The sequence below is a fragment of the Peromyscus eremicus genome, chromosome 5 (genome assembly GCF_949786415.1).
Source record: "Peromyscus eremicus chromosome 5, PerEre_H2_v1, whole genome shotgun sequence".
NCBI classification, from domain to species: domain Eukaryota; kingdom Metazoa; phylum Chordata; class Mammalia; order Rodentia; family Cricetidae; genus Peromyscus; species Peromyscus eremicus.
Window position 1 is genome coordinate 60,774,803 of NC_081420.1, and position 21,357 is coordinate 60,796,159.

The 21,357-nt window shown below is 40.2% G+C and overlaps 1 protein-coding gene across 2 annotated transcripts in view; it reads right to left on the reverse strand.

Moving 5' to 3' along the window:
- The window catches only part of Usp6nl (USP6 N-terminal like), a 140,392-nt gene that overhangs the window by 51,809 nt on the left and 67,226 nt on the right, over positions 1-21,357 (reverse strand). For both annotated transcript variants that reach the window (XM_059263541.1, XM_059263542.1), the window contains exons 3-5: positions 11,155-11,222; positions 7,447-7,529; positions 1,450-1,489 (exon numbers count right to left, since the gene is read on the reverse strand). In XM_059263541.1, coding sequence (XP_059119524.1) covers positions 1,450-1,489; positions 7,447-7,529; positions 11,155-11,222 — 191 coding nt within the window. The remainder of the gene's footprint in view (positions 1-1,449; positions 1,490-7,446; positions 7,530-11,154; positions 11,223-21,357) is intronic.

Consider the following 21,357-nt stretch of genomic DNA (forward strand, 5'->3'; position numbering starts at 1 on the left):
ACCCAGGCTCCTTGCTAAGTAGTGAAGAAATGTTTAGGGGAAAGCTGACAGGTTTACTATGCCATTTGTCTAATCCTTAAAGTGTTAAAAGGTAACTGACAACAAGAAATGTTCTAGTTATTACTTGTGGGGAATTGGATAAAAATCTCATGGACAGTTACTTTGTATGGAGCTACTGGTCTAGAATGGTGCTTTATTATCCATCCAGAGGGTGCATGATGATCACTTGGGATTTACTCCTGATGACTTATTATTATACCCAGAAATTAGTTAACTGCCAACCCTCACCAGAGGAGCTTCTTTTAACAGTGGATGGTGACTAACACAGAGACTCAAAGTGTTCAGGTGTAGAGAATAAAGGATTGTGAAATGCTCAGTATGAAATGGGACATCTACACCACACCCTCTCCTCCGAGGCTCAGATACTATGATAGAAGAGTCTAAGAGCCAGAGACAGTGGATAGTGCAAGGAAACTTTCTTCTGGACACAGCAGGGCACTGTACATATGAGCTCACAGCAGCTATGACAGCATGCATCAGATCTGCACAGACTCAAGCTAGACACAATTTCAGACGGAAAAGGGTGGTAAGCAAGAAACCACGCCCCCAGTTAAGAAGCTATTGGCAGTTGATAGCTGTTGAGAGAGGGAGAGGCAATTTTCTTTAAGAGTTGACCACTCTCCAGTGAAGGCCTCACATTCAAGGGTATCTGAGCAGCACAAATTGTACTTGATGGGCTTAAAAACAAAACAGGACACAAAGCTGAGTGGGTAGGGAAGGATGGGAGGAAGGAGTGGTCAAAATATACTGTGTGTGCTTTTCAAAGAACTAACAAAAAATGAGAGAGAAAAATAACCAAACAAAAACCGTCCGTCCGTCTGTCTGTCTGTCTCTGTTTCTCTCTGTCTCTCTCTCACACACACACACACACAATAGAGATGGATGGATGGATGGAAATTTCTGCCATGGAAATTCCTGCCACAGAGAAGTGTTTCATACAGGTAGAGCCTCAAGCTGGGGCTGAGCATTTCAGAGTGCTGACCTTTGCCTTACTTTTTTTTTTTTGTTTGTTTGTTTTGTTTTGTTTTGTTTTGTTTTGTTTTGTTTTTCTGAGACAGGGTTTCTCTGTGTAGCTTTTCTCTGTGGAGCCTTTCCTGGAACTCACTCTGTAGCCCAGGCTGGCCTCAAACTCACAGAGATCCGCCTGCCTCTGCCTCCTGAGTACTGAGATTAAAGGCATACGCCACCAATACTCAGCCAGAATCTCATAAATCTTCCTAAACTTATTTCACCCTTATTTTAACTCCTTTCTTAAGAGCAATACAATTATGGTCAAATTCTAACAATGCCAGCTGCATACAATACAGCACTCAAAATTCACAAAAGCAGATTCTGTTCCTCTAGAGACAATTCATCAATAACTACATATAAACAAAGAACAACACTTACCCGGTCCACAGCTGCATTATGATATGGGAGCTCCTCCTCACTGCAGAGAATAACAACATACAGGAAATGGTTGAAATCAGAGCAGATTTTTACTAACTGTATCCTATAGGCATGTATTATATGCAATATGTCACTATAAGAGATGCGTGTTTCATGTTTTCATTCCACTGAATTCAACAGAAAATAATGGCTGGTCTATAATAACATCCCTCATCTTCAAACACAGTAGTCACTGTCCTACAGGGAGCAATTCAAATTAAGTCTCACCATCCACAACCTGATACACTAAAGTCGTGTAGCTAGCTAGAGGCTGCCATGTTGAACATTTTTATTATGGCAGAAAATACTGTTGGAGAACACTGCCCTAGACCAGGGTTCAGCAACTGCTGTCATAGTAAATACTGAATGTTCTAGGCTTGGTGAATCACATACTCTTTCTCCCAACTACTTGGACTCTAGTGAGAGGGTGATAGTACTCACAAATGAGAGGTAAGCTAAGCTCCATAGACCTTCTACAAAACCAAGTGGTGAACTAGATTTGGCCTTGACACATAGGTCAGGCTGCCATTCTGTGCCCTAGACTGTCACTTTCACTCCTGGATCCAACTACTGCCTAAAATAAATTAATGTTTAAAATTTTGCATGAAGAAAAATATGGAGCCAGGCCTAGAGGAAAAGGACTGAAATCCCAGCTAACCAAGGGGCTGAGTAGAAGAAAAACACCAAATTCAACAACGTCCTGGGTTTCAGGGAGTGCAAACCTGCCTGGGCAACCCAGTGAGACCCCATCTCAAAATAAACTAGAAGAGTGAGGGTTGTGGGAGCACGAGACGGCTCAGTTCGTAAAGTGCTTGCTATGCAAGCGTGAGGACCTGAGTGTACACACACACACACGTATGTATGCACGCACGCACACGCCATGGTGGCATTCACTAGGGAGGCAGAGACAGATTTCTGGGGTTCACTGGCCAGCCAGCCTAGTCTAGTTGACAAGTCCTAAGGAACAATGAGAAACCTATACCAGAAAAAAAAAATTCAGATTGATGGCTTCTGAGCAACACCCAAGATTGACCTCTGGCCTATACATACATGCATACACACATAAATCCATACATGTGCCTAAGCGTGTATGCACACAAGAGTGCACACACACACACACACACACACACACACACACACAAATACACACAAAGGCTGAAGATGTAATTCAGTGGTAGGGTATGGTATGTGCCTGGCAAGAATGGGGCCCTAGGTTTAATGACCAATATCAAAAAGAGAGAAAAGAAATATTGGCTTCCAATGGACTTGTGAATTAAAAGGAAACTTACACTTTTAGTCTGTAAAATAAAGCTTTACTGTCAAAACTTCAAACGTATTTTTTTAATATAAAAAAAACACCATTTCTCTGGTTCGTGTATTCTATCACCTCTAGCATTAAAATATCCTGAGACTCTTATATTAACTGTCAGTAATAAAGTATTTCATATAAAAACAAAGCTGATTTCAGCAGCTTTCTCAATAGTATGGACTTTTGGCAACAATATGTGCATATTCTTGCTTCTGTTTTGAGATCAAGTGGCATGACTTTTAAAAAATGACAGATTAGTATTCAAGAGCTAGCATTTTTTATGTCATTCTTTGCTTCTCTGAAGAGTCCTCAGATGAACCATTTAGCCATAGTAATGGAACAGACAAAAGTGGTATAAAAGCCAAAAGAGAATTTAGAGAGAAAACCCAAATCCCTCTTTTCATAGATAAGAAAATAAACATTTTCATTTAGTCACTTAGCCTAACACAGAAATAGTCAATACAGCATAATCCAGAGCATTTAAATGATCTTCAGCTATTGTCCGAGTGTACAAAGAAGAAGGGCATGGGCTGAGGAAACAGTTCTCAGAAAAACAGAAATTCTAAGGACTGAATGTAGTCTTCAGCCCTCATGTAAATGACAGCAAGATTGGGTCTTCATATCTTATACCTAAAACTTTCCATGAGGAATCTCGTGTTCACAGACCTTGCCCTCCTCAAGTCTCTGTGTTGGCATATGCTGAGGCTCACAGCCATCTGAGAACAGAGAATGCCACCTCACTAAGTGCCCATGTGTGTCCAGAATATTCACTGGGACAGCCAAGGTATTCAGTGACACACCAAATAGATGTGTACTAAAAGGCATGTTTGCTTATGCCAATAATTTGTACCTTTTTCTTTTCTTTCTCTTTCTTTTCCTTCCTTCTTTCTTTCTTTTTTCTTTTCAAGACAAGGTTTCTCTGTGTAGTCCTGGCTGATCTGAAACTCACTCTGTAGACCAGGTTGGCCTCAAACTCAAGATCTGTCCACCTCTGCCTCCCAAGTGCTGGGATTAAAGGCCTGCACCACCACACTGGCTCCAACAACCTGTATCTTGCTACCTAAATCTCCTTCAAGTAGAAAAGAGGAAAGAGCACAGTCTGGAATACACAGCGGAGTATTCCTTCAAGTCAGCAAACCATGGCCCACACACAGGTCAAATCTTGTTTGCTGTCTATTTTTGTAAATAAAGTTTTAGTGAAACACTGTCATTCTTCCTCATTTAGACACTGTCTGGGGTTGTTTTCATGCTATAGCAGCAGCACTGAGTCATGGTGACAAAGACACACTGTCCACAAATCTAGAAACACTTAGTACCTGGTTCTTGGTAACACATGACTACTATCCATCCCTTGCTTTAGAGCAGTGGTTCTCAATCTTCCTAATGCTGCGACCCTTTAAAACAGTTTCTCGCACTGTGGTGACCCCAATCATAAAATCATTTCATTGCTACTTCATAACTTTAATTTTAATAGTTATGAATTATAATGTAAGTATCAGGATATCTGATATTCGATCCCTGTGGTGGTTGCAACCCACTAGTGGAGAGCTGTGGCTTTAGCACCTACAGACAGTTGAGGACTGCTCAGGGACAGCACTCCGCTGATGCACGGCCCTTCCATATAAACAGTAAGTAAATACAGCAGTAATCAGCGGAGAGACAAAAACTTGAGCGGGCATGTTTTTCATCTGGGTTAGGTTTTAAATGTATAGCTTAGTATGTCTGTCATTTCTCAACAATTCACAAGAATATTTCTGTAAATGAGAAATAAACATTCACTTAGAAACCTAATTTGTTAAAATCAATTAAGTTGAATATATTGACTACGGTTCAATTCTGGTTTTGAAGCAGATATCTGAGTTTAGATTCAACCAAGTTAAAATTTACATATAAAACCGATAAAAGAATTCTCAAACCTTTCTAATCAAAATGGATAATCCTGATAGCAAGAGCACCTTTACTACAGAATAGTAAGCTCCTACAGATCTCTAAGAGCATGGAAACTGTGCACAGTCCACTACATTTTATAAATATACAAATTGGAATAAGCAGTTGAGCATCTGATGCTTAGTGTTAATTTGAGCTTCTCTATTTTTGGTACAGTTTTCTTTTAATTCTTTCTCCTATAAAAACTTGTGACCTAAAAGCATTATTTATTATTATCCACATACCAAGCATTCCTTGACCAGCAGAGCTGTGGTAGCTAGTTTTGATTAAAACACTGAACTTCTACAACCGCTCAGGCAAGCTCAGCTCTTCCATTCTGCAGCTGTAACTCCATTACAAGTTGGTTTGCCAATAGCTTCTGTACAGATTGTGAACACTATCATCAAACCAAGTCAATCCATATTGTGTTAATTATTGTCACTCCTTTATGTATCATAACAAAGAATATAAGTTTCTAGAGCTGTATGAACTTAGCAATAACCAGAAAAGGCTGGGAGGTTGTTCTTTTTATTGTATTAACAATAAATTAAAATCCAATTTCAGTTGCAGCAGCAATCAAGATTTACACATAGCTAAGACAGGAGAGGTGTTCTTTTAATCAAGGTGTGAGAGAAAATAATATCTGGATGCTTACAGCAAAAACTTTATCCAGCAGTACGATAAAGTCCACCTACTGTGGCAAGCAATAAAAACCACCTGCAGCAAACCTTGGGGAAAGTGCTTTACTCAGAGTAGGCACTGTAACAAAAATCAACTGATAAAGCCTAACATCACACTGAAATCCACTCCTCTGCGTCATCATTTTCATTTGGGCTTTGGTTTTGGGACTCCAACATAAAACAAGTTTTTTTAAATGAGTGTGACACCATGAGAACTGACACCTACCAGTCTCATTTTCAAAAATACGGTGACCTTTGCTATCTTAATATTTATGTCAATAGATGTAGCCATTTCAGCCTCCTCTGCAGGCATCTCAAAGCACTTACCCTGTCTTTCTCACATCTCAAACGAAAGGCGGCAATAACAGGCAGCATCCTACAGCAATTCAGAACATGGCTCTGGAGTGAGACCTATCCTAGACCCTATCCTAGGAGCTGACACTGTCAGTAAACTTAAGGCAATTTACTTGAGCTCTTTGAACTACAGGTTCACTGTCTAAAAACTAGAGAAAGAGAACCCACTCCAAAGATGTTTCAAGTAGTAAATGCTTACAACACTGCCTGACACACAGGAAGTATTCAATGAGTACTAACTAATATTATCAAGGTAAGTTATCGACTAACCCCCACCCCCACCCGTACAACCAACTGGACTGTGGCCCAAAATTTAAAAAAAATAAAAACAAACAGGGGGAAAAAACCTGACTACAACATTCCAACTGACAAATACAAGTCTTGGGCAAGAATGTGCTTATTTGTAACACTTAAATTTGTTTCAACTAATAAGAAAGAAAATTTAGGTAATTAAGAGACCCTTTTGGATGATATACGGGTTTTCATATGCACTTCATACTATTTGGACTATACTATAATTCTAAAAAATACATTACCATATGGATGGAATGGTCAAAACGACCTAAGTGGCATCCCATCTGCTAAATCAAAAGCTAGTACAGAATCCAGAAATCTTTTTTTTTTCAATTGATTCTAATGCACAGACAAATCTGTGACCTACTGAGCTTGAGAGTCTTCATATGCAAATTGTACTTCAAAATTGGATTCACATCCCAGTTCTGTACCTGCTTCCCACAAACACACATGGCTTCTCATCACAGGTGTGGCTATGTTTGATGACAATGAAGAAGAGGGAGAGGGGGAGAAAGAGGAGGAAAAGAAGGAGGAGAAATAAAAATAATGAGGCAGGGGGTTGAGAACAGTAATTTCATTGTAAGCACTGCTCTGTTGTCTAGTGAAGTTCAAAGTCTTCAGATTATAACTATCCAGGAGAAATTTTCAGATAGGCATCATCTCTAAGCATAGTAAGAGCTTTATGAATTATTCCTACATTTGACTTCTTCAAAGCCTCAACACACTTATGATACATAAGGTAATTCTGATTCTTTTCTCTAAATGAAGTATGGAATCATTCACTGATGAGAAGCCAGCTCACAGACAAAAAGAATACACATTGCTAAAAGACACACCAATTTAGATAACACGAGGGCCTAAACAAGCAGATTGACATCAGTTTCCAGGATACTTTTACAAGTCAAAACCCTTTAACTGAATTACTCTACAGTAGTCTAGCCCTCCCTCTCTCGAGTCTTTATAGACCATGGTCAAGATAAATAGAGTTCATTTTGAGAAGCAATATCATGATTACATTTACAACTATAAGAACAATCAATGGCATTTTTTTCACTGCTCAGTTTTAGGCAACACTCATTTTCCAATTGCTAGTTATTTTAAAAATTCATCTATATAAAATTAAATGTTTTTAAATTGTTAACTGTTATCCATATGCATTTAATTCTGCTAAATTATTAATACAACTCATTTACACACTGCTCTTTACGAAACACAAAAAGTATAAAGGTTATAGTCTTAACTATGGCTTAATTTTAACCACAGTAGTTAAAAATACTAGGAACCAAAAGTATACTAGAGCACTCCTGGAGTCTTAGAAAAATTCTAAATTTACTAATAGATAACCATAGTAAGATTATAACTGAAAAACAACAGCTTTCAACCTGTGTAACTTACTGTAAAAAGCCAAATCTATCAGTGACTTTGTAAACAAGATAATCCGCATCTTCCCAAGGCTCGATTTCTGCACCTTCTCGTCCCTAAAACAAAAGATGACAAGAGGAATTATTGAAATTTATAATACCCAGTATTTTACTGAGACAGACCAAACACATGAGTATTTTTTAACTCAACTATTTTTGGCAGTGTAACCACTGCTCCTTAGTTATTAGCTATGGAAGTTACTGTGTCAGCAAGAACTAACATAGCTACTTCTCCATCAAAAGACGTCCCGAGAGAAGTCAATGAGGACAAGAAAGCTACTGCAGGAGAAACTGACACATCTTAAGTTTTAAAATGAACTATCTAGAACAAGTCTTGCATGCAACCCTCTCAGAGAAGGCAATGGACGCTTTGTTTCTCCACTGCTTTGTCTCCCAACTACACCGGCCCTGAACCCAATCTTATTGCTAAAGCAAAAAATGAGTTCCAAATGGGTGTGGTAACACATGTGTTTAAACCCAGAACCCAGGAGGCACAGGCAAGAGGATCTCTATGAGTTCAAGGCCAGCCTGGTCTATACAGTGAGTTTTCCAGGCTACTAGAGCTACACAACAAGACCCTAGACCTTCTCTCAAAACAAAAACAAAAACAAAAACACCAAACAACAACAACAAAACCAAAGACTGTCAAGCCTGAGAGCACGCTTCAGTCTGTAGTACTGAACATGCAAGGACTACTTGGCAACAGCTGTCCGGCTCTTTGTCCTCCACACTGCAGAGCACTGTCCCCTGCTGACTCCTTGCAGTTCTCTTCACGCAGTCCAACTCTTTGATGACTCCTTTTTCATAGGTAACTCTTAACTGCTGGTGTACCCCTAATTCTAAGTACTCTAGGTACCACTTACTCATCACTAACACTGATGATTTTAGGATTCCCAAATAAAACGTATCAACCCTTCAAATTTTAGACTTGTAGACACTTCCATTTAAGTGCATTTTATAATGTCTGCTCCTATGCTTTCCTTCAAGGAGACTATGAACATCCTATGGGCAAGGGCTGTCAGAAATCATTTTTGTATTATTTTTTTAAAAGGTTTCCCAGGCCCTACCTTAGGCTAACTACATATGGGTGAGTGGCTGCATAGTGGGAGAGAGGTGACTGTAGGTATGGATAAACAGTGCTACTTGCTCATTTTACATTAGCTATTAGTTAACTAGTTATCTAGGTTTTTCATGGGTGATAATAACAACTAACCACTACACTGGGAACTCTGGGAACAAGACTGTTGGAATACTGCCTGTGTGCTTCCCTGGAGGAAGGGCACAGGCCAAGCCTGTTCATTTCATGTTCCTATTATTCTCACAAAATATATATAAAAAAATATGTAACTATGCTCAAGTGATGCAGATATAGAACATGGCACCTACAAATAAATGTTATGACTCATTAAAAGAGACAACTAAGGAGAAATTATTGATAACAAATTGCTGATGATCTTTCACATCAAAACCAAGAATGATTCCATGCTAAGGTGACACAAAGGGAGAAAGGGAAATGAGGAGGAGGTTTAAGTGGGAAAGGGGAAGGGGTAAGCAGAGAGGAGGGACAACCAACACTACGGATATCTGTAAGGGCCACAAAGAATCTGCTCTTTTATAAACACCTCCCTGCTGGCTAGCTTTCTTAGAATCCGGGAGTGCTATGTAGGCTATTGGAGGAGAAGAGATCAGCAGCCTGACCCAGCTCTGAACTCTGAAAGCCACAATAACGAGCAGCCTGGCAATACACGCCCATGAGCGCAGTTGTGGCAGGAGTGTTATGGGGCAGTTCCGGCTCACAGCTGCAGGACACACTCCATCACTGAGGTTAGGTAAGGGCAGGAACCCGAGGCAGGAACCTAGAGGCAGCAATTGTGAAAGAAGGCTGGTTGCTGACTGGCTTTCCAGCTTAACTAACTGTTTTTACATAGCTTAGGACCACCTGCATCAATTAACAATCAACCAATCCCTCACAGACATGCCCACAGACCTGGTTATACCTGGTTATACCATTCCTCAATTAAGGCTTCCCTCAGATAACTCTGGGTTGTGTCAAGTGGACTATTAAAGGTCACCAAGAAAAGGGAAATCAACTACTTTCTAATTTTATTTCAGGCCCACTTCACAGGAGGAAACATATGCCTGGTAAAGTAAGTCAAACTAAGAATCCACAGCTGGGGCGTTCATGTGCCCCAGGGGTGAACCAAACACTACCACTTTACTAAATGACACAGTATCAAACTGCCTTCTACTTATGTATCTCTCTATACCCACAGATGATTGCAGCTTTCAATCCTCATCAGAGAAGCTTCTTTCTGTTCAAATGTTAATGCAGAAACTCACTACTGGTCAAAATGCAGCCAGGAAGTGTTTAAGGGGTGCTCAATCATGAATGGACTCTCTATATCACCCCTTCTCCTCCATGGTTCATGAACATTGTGGAAGAAGGGGCCAAAAGGTTGTTAGAGCCAGAGGTCAAGGAAGAAGAGGATAAAACAGTGTCTTCTGGGTATAACCAAGTCCAATGTACTCAAGAGCTCACAGCAATTGTGGCTGCCTGCATAATATCTAGCCAGTCAACATTCCAGCAAGGAGGAGTGGATCGTAAGCCCCCACCCTGAACTGAGGAACTGCTGACAGGTGATGGATGCCAGGAGAAGAAGAGTCAGTTTCCTTTAGGGGTGTGGTATATGGGCAAGGAAGGAAGGAGGGAGGCAAGGAGGTAGTTGGGAGTAGGAATAAGAGGTGCAGAGTGGGTTTGGGAGGAGTTAGGCGGAGGACTAGGGACGAATATGAGAAAACACATTGTATATATGTATGACATTCTCACGGAATTAATAAAATATATCAGAAAATGGAAAAATAGATTTCATTCTGACATATAGGTAAAATGCTCGTTAAAATTAAATTTATATGAAACATAAATACAAGAATCTGAAACTTATAGTAAATTCATAGAGTATATATAAACTATTCATACAAGAATATTTAATTCTATATATCCACTCTCTCAAGTATTTAAGTAGCTGCTGTAAGTCAAAAATTGTTCCAAGTATTTAGTTTTCAAGACTAAATCAAACAAAATCAATTCCTGGCCCCAGAGAGTTTCTTTTCTAGAAGGAAGAGCAGATAAAAGCACAACACTGGTGTTACTGGTGTGAGGATGGACAGAGTGCCAGCAGATAGCACAGGGATACAGCAGATAAAAGCACACACTGGTGTTACTGGTGTGAGGATGGACAGAGTGCCAGCGGATAGCACAGGGATACAGCAGATAAAAGCACACACTGGTGTTACTGGTGTGAGGATGGACAGAGTGCCAGTGGATAGCACAGGGATACAGCAGTTGCAGATCACATTCAGAAGGGAGGATCTGAGGAAAGATATGAATGGAGTGGGCAATGGGGTCTTCAGAAACCCAGGATACAAGTACTCCAGGAAGAAAACAGCCAGAGCATAAGCACAGAGGCGGGAGCAAGTCCATGTGCTGGAAAACAGCAAAAGAGAAGGGAGGCAAAAAGGAGAGAAAGAATTCACAGAAATCAGAGAAAAAAGGGTGGAACTCAATGTTCTCACAAAGGGAACAAACTCCTTGTTATCTTCCTTCTCCAAAAAGCACGCCCTGTTCTATTTATAAGGATTTTTTTAAATAAAACCTACTCAAAGAATAAATATAGATACTTACTCTGTCATATTTAGCAACTATTTCAGCTCGTTCCTGAGCAAGTTTGAGTGCTACATCCTGGTCCGAATCTGTGGAGAGATCAAATTTAGATGGGCTATTATCCTGAGAATAATAAAGTTAGTCATAAAACTAATAAAACATAAAAGCAATACTGCCTACAACGAGAAAGCAATAAAATCAAAATGATGAGTTAGGTGCAGCTTTAGAATACCAACTGACCTATCACTTCAATACTATGTATAAATTCAAAGAGTGTAAATTTATTAATACAGCAAACACTTCGCAGACAACAATCTAAGACCCTGCTATGGTCTTAATTTCAATGAGCTGTGACCCTCACACATAAACCTCCATGTCTGAGCATCTGGCCTTGAGCTGGTGGTGCTGTGAGGAGGCCAGAACCTTTGGGACACAGAACCTTGACTGGCAGATGGGGTTGGGGTCACAGGGGCAGGCCTTGAACACAGAGCCCAGCCTAGCCCCTCTCTCTGCTTGCTGATTTAGCACCATTTAAGAGGGCTCTGCCACCTTGACTTCCTAGCCATTCCCCAGAAACCATAAGCCAAACTAAACATGTCTTTCCTCACGCTGTTTGTATGAGGTAACTAACACAGCACTCAAGAATCAACTTTGAATTTAAAATGTCATAGAAACAGGGATAGAAACTGAACTGGAAAGCTCTTAAGTTTTCAGATAAAAAGAGGACAGGGGATTTAACTGGGAAGTGAGAGTCAAGGCAATGCAGAGGGAGAGACGGGGAGAAAGAATAAATAACACTGAGGACACTAAGAGCCATAGAGGACATTATTTTATGTTTGCTTCAAAATAAAATATGTATAAGTTGTCCTAGTTTGCTTTCTGTTGCTGTGATAAAACATTCTGACCCAAAACAACTTGGGGAGTATGCTGATTAGGTGCTTTGGTTTGTTTTGTTAACCTGACATAAATTAGAGATACCCTAAAGAGGAACTCTCAATTGAGAAATAGTCTCCATCTGATCAGTTTATATGTCAGTGAGGCATTTTCTTAATTAAGGATTGATATGGGAGGAGCCAGCCCACTGTGGGCAGTGCTACCCTGGGCAGGTGGTCGTGGGCTGTATAAGAAAGCAGACTGAACTAGTGACGGAGAGCACCCCTCCTGTGGTCTCGGCTTCCTTACATCCCTCAGTGACAGACTATGACATGGAATAAACACTTTGATCCACAAGTTGGTTTTGATCTATGTTTCATCACAGGAACAGATAGGTAGGTAGGTGGTAGGTAGGTAGGTAGGTAGGTATGTACATACGTACTACTACTACGTACATACATACATACATACATACATACATACATACTCACTCCAGGTACCACAGTAAAAATAAAGGACAAATCAGAGATTGTGTAAAAGGTATTACAATCAAGGAGAAAAGACAACATTGTTCAAATAAAAAGCCTGGGCAAACATCAGGAACAAGAAATTCACAAGAGCAACAGTAACTCAAGAGCTACAGCTGTGCTCTGAGTGCTGGCAGACAGCAAGACACTGCACCAAGCTCCTTAACAGGCCTTGCAAAAAAATTCTCACAGCACGATAAGACAAGTATCATTATTAACCCTGTACCAATCATACCCAATCATGAGGCTGAGCGATACTGAACAAATTGTCCAATGCCACAAAGCTAGTAAAAAGCAAAGCTCAAAATCAAAATTAGACAGTCCTAACTGTATAGTCATCAACTTTAACCACTGTTTCATAAAAACAATTCAAAACACACAAAAAAGATGGCAGACAGAACATACATATACATTTTTCCCGAAAATGCTATTGCTATGACAATTTAGGGACTCCTGAAACCCCTCCCTTACAGGGTTACCATTATAGTTTGGATATGAACTGTCCTTCAGAGACATGTGTTGAAAGCTTGGTTCCTGGCTGAGTGGACCATTGAGAGAAGTAAATGGATCATGAGGACATTAACCTCACCCAAAGATTAATCCATTGATGAGTTCACAACTGAATGGGTTTTTAGGAGATCAGGCCTACTCATAGGTCACTTGTAGCTGGAGTTTGTGTTCCATATCAGAGTCACTGGGCATGCTTTTGAAGGGTCTATCTTGTCTCAGGACCCTTCTTCTTGCTCTTTCTCTCTGTTCAACATATCCTTCAACCATGATGTGGCCACAAGTCAACAACTGTGGAGCCAGCCAACCACAGACTGAGATTCACAACAGTAAGCCAAAATAAATATCCCATTGAAGTTGTTTATCGGGGGCATTTTCTCAGTGATAGGAGAACTGACCAACGCACCTTGGAAACAGGAACTCCTGAGAAGAGGGCAATGGTGAAGGGCTGTGTGGCAGAGGTGAATGCGGGGCAGTGAACCAAGTAGGAGTAGGAAAACAAAGCTAACACTGGAAACTGAAGACGTAGGAACAGTATTATGGCATGTCCTTTAGCACAGGGAAGTAAACAGAGAATGAAATCTGTCTAGGTGATGCAGAGTGATCATTCCAACTGAGAAGGTACTGTGCAAGTAAACTGTTTCCAAAGCAAGTATTATACACTGCTGCATCATTATATTGACGTATAGCTCTAACAAAAATAAAATCTAAATTTATAGGGCTGGAGAGATGGCCCAGTGGTTAGAAGCATGTTACTCTTGCAGAAGACCTGGGTTTAGTTCCCAGCACATACATGCTTGCTCAAAACTATCTGTAACTCCAGTTCCAGGAGATCCAGCCCTCTCTTCTGACCTCATCAGGCATCAGGCATGTACATGGTGCACAGGCAAAACATTCGGACACATAAAATAATTCTAAAGAAACAAAATCTAAATTTACAGCAAAAACTAAAATATGGGGAGAAATCAGCCTCAATAATTACAGAAATAGAGTTTGAAAATCTCACTTTGCATGCACTTAGACTCAACAATAGCAAAAGTGCTGATAATACTCACAAAAGCCAGAGGTCATTTGTAGTTCAGGACACAAGACTAAACATATAAATGTATATACAAAAGCTTTCTGGAAAGTAACTGGATAATCAGAAATCTTACAAAGAGACATATCCTTTACCCAACATCCTATCTCTTGGGATTTAGGTCAGTAAACAAGTACAGGTTACTCATAATAGTAAAAATCAGCAAAATAGGCACTGGTACATTTGGTTAAAGTTCTTTTCCTCAGGAAAGAAACCCATTTCTTTCACATTTCTCAGAGTACAAATGTTAATAAGCTCTCCCTTCAGTGTGAGTGTAATAATAAGTAAATAGAATGATTCTATATAGTAACCAAATGCACACAAGTTGTTCAGATGTTCACAACTGACTAACGCAAAGAGAAGTCTGAGATAAGCATACACACCATCATCCTATGCCCCTCTGACACTCAGCTCTGAAACAACAGACTCATACCTCTCCTAAAGGGAGAAAGTTAGTGCACAGAAATTAAAGTCAAGCCCACTGAGCTCCAGGAGTGCTATCAGAGCTGCTAAACATTTCCAGCAGACCAGTGTTTTCCTAAGACATCTCTTACAGCAGCCCTTAATTCCCACTATGAGCCCCAAGACTGTCAGCAGATTTCTGACAACACAAGAAGGGAAAGTTTTAAAATGTGAAAGAAAGAAGAGGAAACGATGTGGGCAGGAGCTGAAATGTCAATAATCTAGAAAACGTGGGCAAGCCACTGTCTATGAACCTTTACTCTAATCACTACCAGGCTAAGACCTCTACAAGGGAAGACCCAATTGTCTAATAGAGATCGTTCCGGCACTGGATGGAAATGCATCCTGATTTCTAGAGAGAATGATCATGTACTTTATTTAACATGAGCAAAACAGTTTACTCAGCCAGTTGGTGGTGATGCACAACTTTAATCCCAGCACTCGGGAGGCAGAGGCAGGTGGATTTCTGTGAGTTCAAGGCCAGCCTGGCCTACAGAGCAAGTTTCAGGATAGCCAAGGCTACACAGAGAAACCTGTCTCAGGGTGTGGGGCAGGGGAGGGGGAGGTTTACTCTAGCAAATAAGTTTTCAGAATTCCCTTATACATGCCCTATCCTTTTATGTCTCTCTGGGAAGAAAATTTATTAACATTAATGAATGTATTCTAGAAATAAAGTACACTAAAGGCCCACCTAACCTTATAAATTATAGCCAAATGTGGTTCTTTGAAGAAACTAAAAGGAAATACTAGCTTCTCTACTGCTGAATTTGCAGACATTAGTAATTCACACTGCACAGTCGTCACCTATAGCACAGGGGCCAATCTGCTGAAACTGTGTTTCCTGCTCTCTTGTCTCAGTTGATCGGCTTACGGCATACATTAGATTGCTTATTTAACACTTCCATTGTGAGAATAAAGAGTTTACCCCAAAGCTTTGGGCACAAAACCACCAATAGCCACCTTGTGTCTATACAAGTATGCAGAAGTTTGGGTAACTCCTGAACAACGACAGCTGTGCTACTCAGCTCTTCATCAAATAAAGAGCAAACAATCTGCTATCACATTATTTATACTGTAACTTCATGTTCTACTTTCATGATAAAGCCATAAAAATGTTTATTTGGAAAAAAAATTGTTGCCAAAATATTATATGATTTAAGTACACTTCAACATGGCTATTAAAATAAGCGTATGTAAAGAAAAATTCCATATCCTTAAAAATGAAGCCATGTGGAGAAATGTGAGAAATAACTATTTTAAACAGCCTCCTTACTTACAATGTTAGTTTAATACTCACGTATATAGGAAATATCTTTTGGCATAAATTTATGGAAGAAAATGACAACAATAGTATTTTCAGAAGCATTTTAAAAACTGACATTTGATGTCTCAAATCCCCCCTCAAACCTTTAAGAGTAAGTATCCACTTGAACTACGTTCTTTAAAAACACACATTACAACATCACTAAATTTCAAATTCAATCCCATAAGACAACACTGACAGCAGACTGCCTTTTCCTTGTGAGTACTTGAAGAGGTGAGAAGTAGAGAGAACACTATCCACTTGAAAGTACTTTACCCTTCGTTAGATCATCAGGCTGGCCTTGGAAGATGACAGCTGTTTCAGTCCTCATAGAAAACTGATCTACTCCAAGGTTTCCTTGTTATGAAAGAGGGTGAGATGGTACCTCAGACATTCTGCAGCTGACGGAAACAAATGAGGGGGTGCGGCTCTACTGTGAAAGCAGCACTTTTCCAAGAGAGGACGCTTAAAATGCATCCTTTCTTTTTCCAAACGGGCAAAGGCCTCCCTGTGGTTACATGGACTTCGGTACTCAAACAAAGATGAGATTTGTTGAGAAGAAAAATATGTCTTTCAGGCTGAATCCCAACTAGGAGCCACAGCAGCCTACACCCAGCATTCCATCTCACAGCAAACAGGCTTTCCACAAGCATGCCACTCTTACACGTCAAATTAGCCACATTCTCAATGCTTTCAACAAAAGTTGTCATGAAACACACACACACACAGACAAATGATTTAAATCATAAATTAAATCTAAGATGAAATACTTTTCGAGTTCACTTTATATCTTAGCATATTTTAATGTGAAAATGCCAGGCCCTGATTCATATTATAAACATATGCTAAGGTTCATATTACACATATATAAGGTTCATATTCATATAAAAACATGCTCCTGGAAATGGAACTTCTAAAAAGAAATTAAAGTTTATTATACTTTTTGGGGGGGAAGAGAAACATAAACATCACAGCAGCACCAATGTGGAGGCCAGAGAACAACTTGTGAGAATTCTGTCTCTTCTTCCATCATATGGATTCCAGGGATTGAATTTAGGTCATCCAGCTGAACCTGGATGAGGACGGGTACCTTTATTCACTGGGTCATCTTGTGAGCCTCTGTTCCAAACATTTTTAATAAGCCACATATTTGTAATGAAACTTTTATTCTCATTTATCTATTTTCCCCTTACCACCATTGTCTCTTTAAATGGGAAGAGACCTCTAATTTGAAAGCCATTTTGCATAAATTAACAGCCCTGCTACTTTTTTTGCGTGCCTAAGAACTTTAAGTACACTAAACTAGACAGTCATGCATTAAGTTTATGCTCCACTTAGGGCAGTGATAATATCCAACAACAAAAGCTCTGAAAAGCACAGGAAGAAAGGAAGAGGTAAAGTCACACACTAAGGAATCTGACTGACATCAAGCTTCTTATCGGCTAGGAGATAATGAAGCACCATTTTCAAAGTTCTGAGAAAAACTATCATGAACTTAGAATTTTACAACACAAATGAGGAAAAATAAATGCGCTTCTAGATATTACAAAGTCACATCTGAGATAAGTTGAAGAGTGTTTTCCCATCAAACAACTGATGTTCACAGCCTAATCCCTAGAGCCTATGAAGCACCACAGAGAAGGGGTCTGCACACAGATGAACTAGGGATTTGAGGAGACTAACTCTAATTGGGCAGGAGGGCCCAATTTCACCCCAAGAATCCAGAATAAGAGGAGGAAAGCTGGCCAAAGGCAGAAGCAGTAGCTTGAGAGTGGCAGCCCCAGAAGATGAAGATGAAGGGACTCCTAGTGTCCTCTGGAGACTCCAGAAGGAATCGATCTCACTGACCAGTAAATCACTGGCTTTCAGGCTTCGGGCTCTAGAACTACAGAATAAAGCTAGACCATTTGAGCCGTGTGGCAATTTGTTTCAGCAACATAAAAATGCAAGGTTCACAGTTTGCTACCTCTCTACTACTTCTTTCTAAAGCAATTTGAGAATACAGAAAGACCATACAACAAAACAAACCAGCAAACTAACAAAAGCCACTGGCACACTCTCAGTCAATCTGCAGTCAAGACTGTGAACTTCCTCTTCCATGAAGCCTTGAACCTGGGCCCTGGTCTTCATCCCAGTCTCAGCCTTTCCAGCCAACTGTAAGAGGAATCTTGCAAACTCAGTTTGGTACAGATCTCCTCACCTACACAGCTGGCCGGCCTGCACGGCCTTCGGAGAGACTCCTGTTACGTTTATTTCTTAAGTCATTTTCTAGGCACTGAACACTGCCCCGCCCCATCACGAATTAGTCAATTTAAATCCTTATTATATTTGGAAATGAGTCTGATCTAGATCCTCTTCTCCACAGTGATAATCTTGACACTGGTTTTAATAGCCCTAAACAAAACATTCCTTACCTTTTAAAAGAAGTATAAAATAATTTTCTTTCTACACAGTCAAAAACAGAAAACACAGGATCCAAGATATCACAAGAGGCAACAGACATTTCCCTGTGCCAAATCCATAGCTGCCCAGAGAGCAATCTACATTAGAACAGAGAATCCAAGATGCTTTCATGAAGTTCATCCCATCCAAGTAACCTCAAGATCATCACTGTAGAGAACGTGAACCAGGAGAAGCCGAACAAACGAACGAATCGATGGGGAACCATGACAAAAGGCACGGTGAAAGCTGAGGAGGCAGAAACTCCTAGAGAGCAGAGGACAGGGGCTGTCACAGGGAGGGAAACAGTCATCTTACTAAGTCCAAAGCCAAGCAGTCACCAGAGACCCCTCAACCTAAGAGAAATAGAACGGCCTGCCTGGAGCTGCTTGTGCTTCAGTTTCTCAGAACTTGATTTTCAATTGAATCTAATGATCTTTTTTCCCCTAAAAGAATGTAAATAAGTTTTTTTTTGTTTTTGTTTTGTTTTGTTTTACTTATACTGAGAGCTCCTCCATCTTTCTACCAAAATCAACAGTTCTTGTAAGTAATGATTTTAATAACTTATGGTGATTTTCTGATTGGATCATGAACCACACTGTACCAAAAACAGACTGGGGCTCTTGCAGTGGACTTGGATTTAGTTCCCAGCCACCCACATGGTAGTTCACAACCAAACATAACTCCAGTTTCAGGGGATGAAATACACTCTACTGACCTCTGCAGGCACCAGGGACAAACGTGGGGCACATACAGACGTGCATATATATACTCAAACACATAAAATAAAAGTGAATAAATCTTAAAAACTATGTTTTTTTACATGTTTAAATGCTAAGACCTTAATAACTTCAGCATTTACTTTGCCATGCTCTCAATCCAAAGCTAGAACGTTCAAGCAGAAGTAAGTAGATTACATTCAAAGTACAACTGAAAACAAATCAAGACAAAAGACCCTGAGGGGTCACCAACTCTGACTCGTGGTTCAGTGCAAAATGAAATGAGTGTGGACACCCACAGCTGCTGTCCCAAGATGGCTTACTCTGAAACAGCATCCAGGTCTATCTCGAGCAAGGGCCTCAGCAGGGAATCCTCTACAAAGCACTGCCCAATGTGCCCCCTGCCCTTCACTCCCCTTCACTGCCGGTTTAACACATCAACACAGTCCACTTCCATATATCTCAATTGGTAACTCCACATTACACAAATGTCTTCCCAAAATGTGCAACTTCAAGAAAACTTTTCTCTCCTCCCTTCTTCCTAAACTCATTCGTTAATCTTAGAAAAATCACTTGGCTTCCCGCCCTCTCTCTTATGTTCACTTTGGAACAACAACAAAAGATTCTAATCAAAATTGCAATTATAAAAATAGTACAAGTAACCAAGGGAAGGGTAAGAAAGCCAGGGAATGACGACATATGAAAGGACCAGTGTCATAAAGCCTACAATCCTCAGAAACAACCGAATGTCCCCCCAAACAGCCATGTTTCCACATCCATTTCACATACATCCCTCTGCATTAATAAGCAATATCTCATATAATAAAAGCATACCAAAGAAATATGCCTAAATGCTTTAATATTATCTTTTCTTTATCAGTGAATGCCTTATCATTGCATTCAAAATATTCCTTACATTACTGTCAGAATTATTATCAATCAACATTACCATTGTGTCATGCTTTAAATATTTTTCATTAAATTTACAAAATACATATATGCAAACCAATTTCTATTAGGAGTTCAAATGCCAAAGGCAAGCAGATTTTGGAGGCTGGGGGACCACTGTTTTTCCTCTTCCCCAACAGTGACCCAGCAGCACAGCTAGGGCTCAAGGGCAGCAATCAGGCTGCAGCTCCCGCTTCTTTTGTATTTGTCACATTATTGTTCCATTTCCTTCCAATTGGTCCTCAGCTGTCACCTTAGACAGCCTTACCAGTCCCCACACCCTCTGTGCGGTAGGAATAAAAAGATTTAACAGTCTATAACAGGTGAGTTGTTTGTAAGCACACATGCTTAAGATAAGTGAGAGCAGGGTAAATGCCCAATACCTTAAACATAAAGCATCTGACATCGGGTAGATATTCAACATTTCCATAAAAATAAGTTACATTTTTAACAATTCCTGAAAATGCTTCTATAACTTACTTCCCAACACCTAGAAAGAAACAAAATAAATTTCTGAAAGTCCTAAAAAACAATTGCTGATAAGGACTCATTATAAGAAAAGATCTTTTTTTCCCCCACTCAAACTAAATCAAAACCTCAGCTATAGGAGACTGCTGTACACTGCCCATTTTCCTAAAGAGAACTGGCTAGTGCTTTTGGTCTCCAGATTTCCACATAACTACAGAAGTTTAGTGACATTAGTTTACATGTCTCTTCTACTAACTCTAATCCCCATGAACAGAAGACAGTCTCTCTTCCATGTTGGTCTCTTTGGAATCTATCAGTGTCTCATGCATGTTTTCCACTACAAAAGTGTATTTCTGCTTTCTCTTACATATTTACTCTATTTTAAAATTCTGTTTATAGCCAGTATTTACATTTTTATGGGCTCTAACATTTAGACATAAGCAGACACAATTTCTTTAAATTGGCACTTCTGATTATTTACAAGTCCTTCACAAAGCACGGCACCTGGGAAGGATGGGCACCTGCGCCTTGTCTGTAGTATTTATACTCCACCTACTTCCTCCGTGCCCCCTCCTCTGTGTCTTGATCAGTCTCACTTTCTCTACCTCAAGGCTCCACGCTCCCACGGGCTCCCATAAGCCTTCAGGTCCAGTGGAAAGCTTTCAGCCAGGGCAACACCTCGAGCCTTCTCCCACACTCCCCTCTCTCCACCTTCCAGGGAACAAAAGGATGTTTAAAGTCAAGGATCCAAAAGAAGCATGGGAGAAGGTTGGCAGGCTCCTACTTGTCTCTCAACCTCTGTCTCCAGGCACCTGCTGGCTCTGCTCTGCTCTCCTCCGTGTTCAAGAAGGTACCTCCCCCATAGGAAGGCTTGGGAGCGCCTGGCTGTGTTAGTCACTC